Genomic DNA, 13,151 nt, shown 5'->3' with positions numbered 1-13,151 from the left:
ACTCCGCTCGATCCTGGGACGAAACTCGAGAAGAGCGAGGACGAACCGACACCAGAAGAAGCATCTCTTCCGTACAGAGAGCTTGTTGGTGCTCTTATGTACTTAGCGGTGTGTACTCGTCCTGACATCACTTACGCCGTAAGTTATCTAAGCCAGTTTAACTCTAGGTATCGTACGAGTCACTGGGTGGCTGCGAAACGAGTCTTACGCTACCTTAGAGGAACGCAGAATGCGGGACTTAGATTCCGGAGGACAGGAAGATCGTTAGAGGGTTTTGTAGATGCCGATTGGGCGAACTGCGTGAACGACCGGAAATCGTATACCGGATTCGCATTTATGCTTGGTGGCTGCGCCATTTCTTGGGAGGCGAGGAAGCAGAAGACGGTCGCCTTGTCTTCGACGGAGGCGGAATATATGGCTCTATCAGAGGCTGCAAAGGAAGGTATATACTTGCAACGTCTGCTGAAGGAGCTTGCTTGCGAAGGAAGTGGAAAACTGAGAATCTTCTGTGACAACAACAGTGCAAGGAGATTGGCTGAAAATCCTGTTTTCCATAACAGAAGCAAGCACATCGATGTACGGCATCATTTCGTTCGAGAAGTGTTAGAAAGCAAAATTATGACACTTGAGTACATGCCGTCAGAGAATATGACTGCGGACATCTTGACCAAGGGGTTGTCGAGGCAAAAGCACTTAAATTGTTCGAAGCTCCTCGGTTTGATTGGAATAGATACTACGATCAAGGATAGTCCATGAAGCGAGGGGGAGTGTTGGATCGCGAACGGTTCAAGCAGCGCGCCACGGAACGCTTCAGGGACTACGGCGCCACTGTTCTTAGCGTAGCTAGTCGTGCACGGGAATCCATTACACACGTGCAGTCGTATCGGAAACCTTTGTACTTAAACTTCTACCATAGCCACTTCCAAGTTACATCGAAGTTAATTTATTTCCACGAACGCTCTTTGCTCCTCCCCCGAAACTAACATGGATGAGGAGATTTCTCAATGAAATTGGACTTCATTGTGTTAAACCTTCTACAGAGTGTTCCGTAAAGGGTGTAAGAGCCGAAAATGGCAGATAGGGAGGGTCTTCCTGAACAACAATTTCCTTTGGCAAAATCCGAAATGGGGCTTGGTTACCGAGTTATTAACAAAAAACACGGACCAATCAGAGTGCTCGGTTGACGCGGGATCCGACTCGGGAGTGTCGGTTCGGATCCGGCCGCCCGGCCTTTCACGCGTTTGAACAAGCGCTCCGCGCAGTACGAAGCGTTTTACAAACTACATAAATAACAATGCAAGGAAATTATTGTTCGTGCGTTATTATGAATAACAATTAATACACTTAATCGTTACTCACGTGGAATGGATGGTGAAATGATAAATTGTTGATAATTAATGGATGATGATATAATTTTGTTCCAAGAAATATTTTTGTAAAACTTATAGTTTAGAAAATATTTGAGGTGGTAATAGTTATTGTCCCACCCTGTATACGTCGCATAAATCGATTAACAAAATTGCATAATTGTGAACAAATCATTTAAAAACAATCGTGTAACTCGGAGTGAATCGTATTAATGCAAACCGCATAATTTTGAAAATGTGTACAAAAAATGCCGTGTAAAAGGGTGATCAGGTGTATTTATGCCACCATAGATATTTGTACAAAATCTAAACGCCGAAAAGTCGTTGTTTGAAGATGCAAACATTATCAATCAAACAACCGGCACTGATCAATCGAAGAGGGGCAATCATTCTAAAGAATAATAAACATGTTTCACAGTGGACAGTGAAAAAGCTTAAGAATCTGAAATATGTAACTTTACTTCATCCGGCATATTCACCTGACCTGCCCCAACAGATTTCCATTTCTTTAAGATTGTATGAACATAAACCGTAAGATCTCTGCCAAAAGTTTAAGAAATGTGATAAAAAGCTATATTAACATTGGGAGAGGCCGTGAATAATGGGGAACTGAATTGTGGCAAAGAAATTGAATGTTAAAAAAAAATAAATAATTTATTCAGAATTATTTTTTGCTTCAATTTTATTGATTTAAAAAGCTCTATCTCTTATCTCATAAATGGACTGTGGATACTATACATTAACGGCAATTTCTAATAATTTAAAGAGACAGTATTCAATATATAAATAAATACAAAATATAAAAAGAAAAATAGGATGTATAATACCTCGAGGAGAAAATGAATGTTTACATATATTTCGTCTTTTTAATTTTATTTGTAAGAATAGGAATTTGTATAAACATTCTTACTCTATTCATAGAGAATCTTACTATTGTGAATAAATGGAAATAAGAGATGAAGGTTCGATGAAGACCATTGGGAGAACTTGTGAATAATAGGGGAATGAAATGTGGGAAGGAAATGGGAAAACTCGAGCGATGGAAACCACGTAAATTGAAATGCATGCTGAATATAATTGACAAAGTGAAGTGCGATGTCGACCAGGCAGTGAGAAATTAATTGTGTCGACTTAATTTAAAGCGCAACATTGCCAATCGATTCTGTGTCCTTTTTTATTTTTTTATAAACTTCCAATTTTTAAAGGAAAAGATTGTATCTGCTATATCACATATTTGTTTAACCATTGAAAACCTGATTGTTTAACCGTTAATAATTTCTACACAAAGATCAAAAGGAAATCGATGGTAACCCTTTTTCACAGTCAACATCAAAGCAACTTTTCCCATACTTAATATTCAGAATTTATTGACTTAATAGACTTACAATTAACATTACTACTTTTATACGCAACTAGCATTCCCTGTCGCAGTTTCGCCTGGAACACTTTTGTTATGGTGAAAAGTCATAGAATTCGTTTTTTAGTGAAGTACCTCTTTGTACACAACATTTGTAGTTCTTCCCCTAGGTGCTAAGATTATTAAGCTATTCGATGAACTCACTTTGATGCAAACTACGTAAAACTTTGCGAGATAAGAAACATAAGGAAAGTCATAAAAATACATTTTACTTAAGGGTGGAATTTCAAGAAATCCATAGAATTGAATTTTAGCCATTTCTATAGTAAATTTTTATAAGCAAAGCCAAGTCAGTATCTCATGTTATATGAGAGAGATAAAGACATTTGTAGGAATACATTTTGTTTTTTTTAACCATCTTAAGGGTGAAATTTTTTAAAAATCAAAAATTAGTTTTTAGTACACATAATGTGATATTTTGACACCGGAAATAGTTTGATACGTCATCAGGTTAAGGTTATTTTGACTATGTAATCTCTACAAAAGGTCATACGTGTTCTAATAATAGTATATTTTCTGATTTTTATGTACAAAGTGGGGCAATAACTTCGTTCACCTCGAATAGTCGCACAACTGAGTGTTATCCAAAAAATGTTTTACGTTCAAATTGCAGGGTTTAGGGACAGTTGATTTCGATCTTGCTTTGATCCTAATTCTTCCTTTGGTCATGATTATTTAGACATATCGCTATCAGTTTAGATCTTTTAAATAGCAATCCTCTTTTCCTGTGATGGATTTTGATTGTACAGTGAACAATAAATATTTTTTGTTCTTACTGTAATCTTCTTTTATTAGAAAGACAAAATAACAGACTCATATTGAAATAGTTTAACGTATATTTCCGTTAAAACGGAAAAATGCAGCCGTCAACGTCCGCGTCTCGACATGTTTTGATTGACTTTGCTCTCTGCTCTGCCCTCGACCAAGGAACTATACGCCGTTTCATTTCAAAGAGATGCCGTTAGTGATTTCATGCGAAGCTTACATCCGCTTTGAGCAACACTGTTGTTATAGTATATTACTTTTACATTATTGATTTTTCGATTTGTTGTAATACACAGTTTTCAGGTACATGATTAACAGAGTAATCTAGTTTTTAGAAATTTCAGGAATCAATTTAGCAAAGTTTTTCAGAGGTAATCAATTAAAGTAGAGAATTCAAATTTATTTATTATTGTAAAAAGTTTCAAAAGTCTGATAATAGTTTTTCTTTAACTTTTTCCGATTTATTATAGCAATTTAGCCCTATTTCACTAAACGTTATAAGAACACATGTTAATTTCAAATCGATATAACTTCAAAACGAGCTTTCCCAATTTCTGCTTTTTGCAAGTGAGTTTAATGTGATTATAATTATTTATTTGCAAGATGTCAAGCATGTATGACGGTTTCAATTTATGGTCAGCACAATCTTAAAGAGGTACTGTAAAAGAAAAAATAATACATTTTATCCTCAGGTATGGAATTTCGAAAAATCTTGCATTATTGAGCACGTCCAACATGGTAGGAAACTCCCCTTAAAATTTCAAGTAAATCGGTGTTCGATTGTTTTTGCTAGGCGTTAATGAATGAGTCAGTCAGGAAACTCTTTTCTATATATAGATTTGATGTACCACTAACGGCCTGATTATTAAACCGTTATTAATTCTTCACAAGAATAAAAAGAAAATCGATGGTAACTCTCTTCCTCAGACCATTCATCTCAATGTCAAAGCAATTTTTTCCACATATCTTATAAAATGCAGTAACTTATAAACTTTACTACTTTTACACGAGATAGTAATCGTTGAAACAATTTTGTTAAAGGTTCAAATAATCCATCTAATCAATATCAATATGGATGTATCTGTATTGTAGTCTCTAGTCTCCTCTTATAGTAAAACTCAAACTTCAAACTATTTCGCAGGTAATCCTGACAGCGATCAAGGGAACTGACGAAGTGGAGGACCATACGGCGTACGTACCGAATTCTGATCGAAAGTATTTGATAATTACCCTGGGTATAGTCGTGGTCGCATACCTGATCTCGATGTCGACGGATTGCCTCGGGGTGGTCCTGGAACTGAATGGTATTCTGGCAGCGGTGCCGTTAGCCTACATCCTCCCTGGCCTGTGCTACCTCAAGCTGGAAGAGGGACCCGTCCTTTCCTCGAAGAAGCTCCCAGCCCTTGGCCTGATGTCCGCAGGCGTGCTTGCCGCTGTTTCCGGTTTGCTCTTGTTGATACTGAACAACTCGTCCGGCTTATTAACAGAGTAATCTAGTTTTTAGAAATTTCAGGAATCAATTTAGCAAAGTTTTTCAGAGGTAATCAATTAAAGTAGAGAATTCAAATTTATTTATTATTGTAAAAAGTTTCAAAAGTCTGATAATAGTTTTTCTTTAACTTTTTCCGATTTATTATAGCAATTTAGCCCTATTTCACTAAACGTTATAAGAACACATGTTAATTTCAAATCGATATAACTTCAAAACGAGCTTTCCCAATTTCTGCTTTTTGCAAGTGAGTTTAATGTGATTATAATTATTTATTTGCAAGATGTCAAGCATGTATGACGGTTTCAATTTATGGTCAGCACAATCTTAAAGAGGTACTGTAAAAGAAAAAATAATACATTTTATCCTCAGGTATGGAATTTCGAAAAATCTTGCATTATTGAGCACGTCCAACATGGTAGGAAACTCCCCTTAAAATTTCAAGTAAATCGGTGTTCAATTGTTTTTGCTAGGCGTTAATGAATGAGTCAGTCAGGAAACTCTTTTCTATATATAGATTTGATGTACCACTAACGGCCTGATTATTAAACCGTTATTAATTCTTCACAAGAATAAAAAGAAAATCGATGGTAACTCTCTTCCTCAGACCATTCATCTCAATGTCAAAGCAATTTTTTCCACATATCTTATAAAATGCAGTAACTTATAAACTTTACTACTTTTACACGAGATAGTAATCGTTGAAACAATTTTGTTAAAGGTTCAAATAATCCATCTAATCAATATCAATATGGATGTATCTGTATTGTAGTCTCTAGTCTCCTCTTATAGTAAAACTCAAACTTCAAACTATTTCGCAGGTAATCCTGACAGCGATCAAGGGAACTGACGAAGTGGAGGACCATACGGCGTACGTACCGAATTCTGATCGAAAGTATTTGATAATTACCCTGGGTATAGTCGTGGTCGCATACCTGATCTCGATGTCGACGGATTGCCTCGGGGTGGTCCTGGAACTGAATGGTATTCTGGCAGCGGTGCCGTTAGCCTACATCCTCCCTGGCCTGTGCTACCTCAAGCTGGAAGAGGGACCCGTCCTTTCCTCGAAGAAGCTCCCAGCCCTTGGCCTGATGTCCGCAGGCGTGCTTGCCGCTGTTTCCGGTTTGCTCTTGTTGATACTGAACAACTCGTCCGGCTCCTGTGTACATGGAAAGGTAATGCCGTATTGTATGGAGAACTCTAACAGCACGAGCTCCAATTCGACTGTCAGGAGTACCATGTCTCCAATTTAAATTAAGCCAATTTCAAACTTGATTAGAAATGCCTAGGTTTCGTTCTTGCTACTTATAAACTTTTCCTGATTTGGATTCTGTTAATCCGTACTAAAAGTCAGATTCATTTCTCGCTGCTTTCTGTATCGAGTGTGTTAATTAATTCAAGCAGGAAATAAATGAAAAAATGGCAGTGAATTAATTTATACACCCAACAACTGAAATATAGAAAGTGTTCGCGTAAAGGTGGCACCGAGACTATTACTTAAACTGAGAAAAGTATATTTAAGAGGATGTGCGGTTAAATCAAATGACGAACATCAAATATTTTCTCTTCCACTTCTAGCGTGGCGCGTGCCATGACTTCTAGCGTTATACGTTAAAATTACACGTGTACACATTGTAGATATTAAAGTAACGAGGATACATACACGAAGTTAAGGGAGAATGAAGCTCTATTGCTGAACGGCACATGGTCAGGCGAAAAACGAATAAAAAATGTTAGAAATACGCGACGTACCTTGAACATTTAACAAGTATGTAAATTATCTGTTGAATTTGTCAGTACTTTATCTTGTTGAACGCGTGAAATAAAATATTTTTAAACCGAACATTATAGAGACAATATCGTAATATACCGTTTGTTTTATGCAAATTCCTTTCGACGTTGCAACATTCGGTATTCTAACAAATGAATATTCAATTTATTCAGTATGTCGACGTCTCCTATTCAGGTGAAAGTACAGCTTGGGACAAATTGTGTTAATTTCTTCTAGGGGAACAAGAACCGGAAATATTAATAAACCTATGCCAAATTTTTTCAGTGCTCGTTCTGGCGCGTTTTGAATTTTGGCATGATTTCTTTAAAATCAAAATACTTTTAACTTATTTATTGAAAAATAATTTCTAATGTAATTTAATTCTCCAATTGAATATAAATGAAAATCAAAACTATACACATTATGTAAATAAATAACATAATAAACGTCCTTCATTCAACGAAAACTATTAGAATCATCAATAAATCTGCATTTCTTTTATCTTCATTTTGTAATAAGGAACATGTAAATGCCAGATTGGACATTAAAAAAATGGTACATCAATTTATTACTTTCTACTGGTTTTGTACCCCTAGAAAAAATTAACACAATCAAAAACGAGTCGAGAATCATTGTCCCGAGCTGTACATCACAATTCTAACTCGAGTATGCAAGCAATAATGAATCTAATCTCAAACAGCGTTCAATAGAATTCCAATTCGGGATTTCGTACAAAATAATGTAATAGTACTAGACTTGAACGGGTATCTCATGAAACACGACTTCCAATATTTTTTAAATTTCTCCGATTCTAGTGGATGAAAATTAATGAAAAAAACTCAAGAGATGTACTACTAGACTAGTAGTATATGCATGTGAGAATTTTTTCAAGTCATTCGATCTGCGATTAATGTTGGAAAAAATTCAGCAAATATTCAAATTGCGGAATAATAAATTCTAACCATCGGGGAACCTTCCAATTTTTATCTCTGATTCAAACATATGAAAAACGTTGAAAAAATTCGCAGATTCCCAACATATTATAAACTATACAATTTTTACAGCTTCCTAAAACACAAATTTCTCTTCGAAAAATATTCATAAGTTTTCAAATTATAGAATAATGAATTTTAACCAACGCGATATGCTTGTATTTTTCTCCCCAACATTCCGTGTAATGTGATTCCATTTACATTAAAATGATTGATTTTGGAACCATACTAGGCAGAATTCCGAATAGGTATTTTACTGTACGCTAATTTGAGATAAATTCATATTACGTATCAGTTAGAACTTTTATCTACTGTCGTGTGAGTTAGAATTATAGGAATAGGATGCGTCAATCAATGTGAAATTCACAAACTAATTCAGTAATTCATTTTATAGTCGGCCTAATGTAGTGTTGACAACTATTCCTTGCTTTTAAGTTTCTTGTTTGAATTTTCATTGAATCAAATTATTATTCAATTTCGTTTGTAAAATATTTCTTTATTATCATTACAGAACTATTTACTTATGAAGTACTTGATTAAATCTTGTTGGAATGTCTGGACGAAAGACTTGTATAAAAAGTAACTTGATAACTGTCAACATGAAATACTAGTTGCCCTAATAATTTTAATTCCTCACATTTGTTATTAATTTAATTTAATAGGATGATTATTAGGCACATAAATTGATTTGCCAATAAAGATGATTGGAACATTGTATCAACCGTAGGGCAACTGACCCTAGTCTCAATCAGGAATTGTACGATAATGGATTATTTACTTCGAGCAGAGACGATAAGCCAAAGACGATTGTTGGTTTAACTACGAATGCTATGCTTAATTGATTGCGACGGGACATGATACTTAAACAATGGGGCAATGAAAAGTATTTATATTCTGACACACACGATAGATTTTTTACTTAAACGCATATAGTATTTATTGATAAATATATATACGAGTACATATATATATACACACACACACACACACACACACACATAGCTGCCAATAAATGATTACTTGCAGATTCGATTAATTGGTATTCTATAAAATCTATTTTGATGACACGAAAGGAATTTATATATGTGATGGAAATTCGATCTTTTCTTTTTTAAGTTGACACAAGTAACTTACAACATTGATAGAAATGTATTATTTCAATTGTAGACTACAATACAAATATTGTTTGAGAACAATACTCATTAAATGAATAATATTAAGCTGTTGCGACACTATTTTTCGAATCTTTATCATAGGGGCATAATTACAAAAAGCATAGTGATAAAAAGATTTTGTATTCAAACGAGAAGTGGAAGTGATAAGTGTATACAATCTTTGTTATTTTATACTACATTTGTGTAATGAAACAATTCATTATAAATTACTTTACTATTTCTGTTGCATCGTTGAACGTGTTCGTTTGTTTAGAGAGAAACGGATCTTTTCTGAACATGAAAATACATATTTTGCTAATTAAAAAGGATTTGTTGATTGCATTAATTATTAAGAAAGTGCGATTAGGCCTAATAAGTATTAATTAATATAAACGAAAGTTGAACCGTAGAAAAGAGTTATACAACACTACAATCAGAGACCACGGTGACGAAAGTATTTAAGAAAATGTTAATAAGGAATATATTTAAATTCCGCTCCAGTCGATGAGTCTTTATGATTAATAATTATAAAGAGTTCGCGCAAAATCTACCGAGTGTCCGCACATTTGTATATAACACGTATATGTGTGTGTACCTACATGTATTTCTGCCTATCTATACATAAAAACAAGTATTATAGCACAAACGAAAGTATTATATTAATAAATATTCTCAAGTAACGTTATTTACCAAATTGAAAGTAAAGCAATATGTGCATCTGCACGCTACATTAATTTCATTTAACACTCCATAGGTAAGAGTACGTTTTTTCAAAGGATGTAATACTTTCCTTTATGCTAATCGTACTAGACCACGTATTTTCGAAATGAACTACACTAAAGAGACGATGTTTTCGATCACGGGCTCTACACGAACTTTTTACATATTCTGATGTTCTATATATACTATATATCCATCTATATATTGTACCTATGTACCAAGAGGTGTGTAATAGGGAAGTACGAATACCTTGAAAGACTAGATTTTCAAGTATTAGACGATTTATATAAACTTTCTTAATTCTAAGGCCTTTCCAATTATTGACTAAATGAAGCTTTAGAAGCACTGTTTTAATTAAAAGAAAACAAGTTATTACATAGGAAATTCACTAAAGAGCACAAGAAGCTGTAAGATGCCTCGGACACTCGGTATTTTTTTCTTTACATAATTAAATGAACGTATAATAAAGCTAAGTTTCCACGCGACAGTAAATTCTGACAGCGAAGTAATCGACATGCATAGATATATGAACACAGATTGAAAGCTCAAATGGGAGAGTTGAAATTAGATGACTGACAACCAGTGGGAGAGTTTCTTTTTCTCCTCGACGTTCGGTTTATTCTCTTATATCCGTAGAAAATACACGAATTGATGTCCGGATTCGTTTATATATGTCAGCTTATTAATCTCTGATGTATATGTTGTTCTTAAAGTATATTTGATTGGAACAAATGATTTTTTATTATCCTTGATGTATTAATGTTTATGAATTCTAAAATTTATGCTGACTTTTATTCATTATTTTGAATATATAATTTGTTTCATTGTTCAGTTAATTTTCATTATATTTGAAGTATAAAGTTGTATAAATTGTATCAAAGCAATCAATGATTCAATGAATTATTACATCAGTAACGTTTATAATTTTTTAATTGTAATATTATAATTCCTGCTGATTTCTTCAATTTGAGGTCTATTCTCTCATGTCTATGCCGTCATCATAGTAATAGTCGTGAAAAGTAGACCGTCGCATTGTTACAATAGTGGATTGACTGATTCGCACGACAGTCACATTATGAAAGTGATAACTATTTAGACTGCAGATTTTATGCATTTATAACGACTAAAAATTGAGTATGTAAAATTCGTAAAAAATACATATAGTGGACAAAAATGCATAAAATATCAACAGTAAAATGCATAGCATAATGTTTAAAGAATTAATGACGTTCTTAATAAATATCGTTTTTTAAATTGATACCTTACAAGTTTTACTTTGCATAAAAAACAGTGATAATAGTTATTGTCGCGTGAAAACATATCTTTAGAAATCAGAGAATATGTGCAACGTGATACAACAAAAATAAGAACGAGCAGTCATTATTGACAATCGCGTACTGCAGACCAATACGAGAATAAATAAAACAATTTGAATTTATGAGACGGACTTACGAAAATGAAAACAGGTTCCTAAATTGTTTAAATAATCGCAGTCTTTCGTTCCCAGCCGTGATCATATTTTTCTACGATTGCATTTCGCGCTAATTCGTTCGTAGGAACGATTTTTACGCTGTCTACTTTCCAATCACTCGTTTGTATAATCAAAATGAATCTATCAAACTTAGCTATATATTAAAGAAAATTTAAGTCCATTTTAATAAGGAAAGAGTATATTCTATTATTGAACAGTTTATTGATGTATTGATATCTAATAAGTTTTGCACATATTCTTTTTTTAATTACACCTTCGAAATTTATTTCTGCTAATATTCAAAAATTTTTTTAACATGAACAAATGCACAGTACCAAAATTGTAAATAGTCCAACATTTTTCTTCCGCTGTAAGGATATTATAGTGCAATAAATTGTGATCTAACCCGTTGGACATAGAATATTTTTCAAGTTAAAAAGGAGTATTTTTCTTCAGTGAAATTGTTGATCAAAAGCAGATGTTTTATTTTTCAACATGACAAACAGAGATCTATCAACTAATATAAACGCCATTAAGAATTGTACATTAAAAAAAACGAATAAAGACGTATAAGATGACTTGATTAAGGTTGTTCTGGCTATGAGTTAAAATAGTGATACATTAAACTCAAATTGAAATTTTGAAAGAATTGAGAAGCTCGTTTTAGAGTTATATCAAGTTGAAATTGACATGTATTTTTACGGAATTTAGTGAAATGGAGATACATTGCGACATTAAATTGAAAAAACTAGTGTCTGGCTGTCGAAATTTTTTACAATGATAAATAATCATATTAGGAATATATTTCATCAATAATGAATACTTTTTTTTTAAGTTTGTAGATCTATGTTGTATGCACGTACGGAGTTTCATAAAAATCGGCGAAAGCATAAAAAAGTTAGAAACATCTGTAAAAATTCTTCAATTTATCTTAGTTGTAGACAGACAATTGTGAAAAACCGCGATATTTATATTTCTAATCGCTCATAGCAACATTAACCGATTTTGATAAAAAACTTGATATAAAACTTCGTACATGCATGTAACTTGTTAGATTTACAAACAGGGTGTCAAAATTATTAGAGATCTTAATAAAAAAGTTAAAAATCGTGCCCTTATGTTTTTTATCCGAAACTTCGACGAATAGGAGCTTTTAAAAAATCTAGTAAATCCAACCTTCTGCTACCCCATAGAAAATAGTTATTTGATCCGATATTAACAAAGTTATTACGTTCGAATATTAATGGGAATCACTATATGCATTTAGAAAACGTATGACTTTTTTTCGAATACTGTATAGCCAAGACAACCTTAAATACTAACGGGTTACGAACGAAGGTTAAGAGAACGAGTTAACATTTATGGTATACCAAATATTAATCTCGATTATTCACTTGTGAATTGCTTATCTTCGAGCAACTGGAAACTTCCGCCGAAGCTAGTACAATTAACTGCATACGTTTAACAATATTTCTATATTATTAATTTGTAACGCAAACGTTAGGTTTAATTATAAACTGTAGGCAACAGATTGAAGGAGTGTGAGATCAGGCTTCTGATTTTTAATTTTGTTCCTCTGAAAGGGAGACCTTTGTATAAATGCAACTGTATATTTACTCTGTGATATGTGTACAGGCGACAGTACTCTTATATGTTTCGTTGTGTGAAACAGTTTACGTAATATACTTGAACAAAATGCTCTATTGTATCGTTGATTGGACTTGGGAAATAAATTTAAATGATAAGATTAAATGCATTCGACAACGTTATATTATATTCCACCCCACTTTATCTCAATCCACTCACATTATTTATAACATTGTGTGAAAAATCGAGCATTCCTCAATAAATATTTGTTAATATCAATTAAAAAATAATTAAAATTAATATTAACAAATATTTTTTGAGAATATGAGGAAATATTGAATTAATATTAATAGACATTTATTTAAAAACGCAATAATTTTGAAATAGGAAAAATTGTCAAAGCATTACTATCAATTTG

General features: G+C 33.3%; 1 protein-coding gene across 1 annotated transcript; it reads left to right on the top strand.

Annotated features, from left to right (window-relative positions):
* The first annotated feature begins 5,789 nt into the window (after positions 1-5,789).
* On the top strand, positions 5,790-6,291 carry LOC108631784 (putative sodium-coupled neutral amino acid transporter 11). The gene is made up of 2 exons (XM_018035947.1): positions 5,790-5,795; positions 5,860-6,291. The coding sequence occupies exons 1-2, from the start codon at positions 5,790-5,792 to the stop codon at positions 6,289-6,291; spliced, it is 438 nt and encodes a 145-aa protein (XP_017891436.1).
* Positions 6,292-13,151: the final 6,860 nt, after the last annotated feature.

This window comes from Ceratina calcarata, unplaced genomic scaffold (genome assembly GCF_001652005.2).
Source record: "Ceratina calcarata isolate Rehan_Ccalc_2016 unplaced genomic scaffold, ASM165200v1 scaffold966, whole genome shotgun sequence".
Lineage (NCBI taxonomy): Eukaryota > Metazoa > Arthropoda > Insecta > Hymenoptera > Apidae > Ceratina > Ceratina calcarata.
The sequence above is the reverse complement of the archived record's forward strand: the minus strand, read 5'-3'. Positions and strand labels throughout refer to the sequence as shown.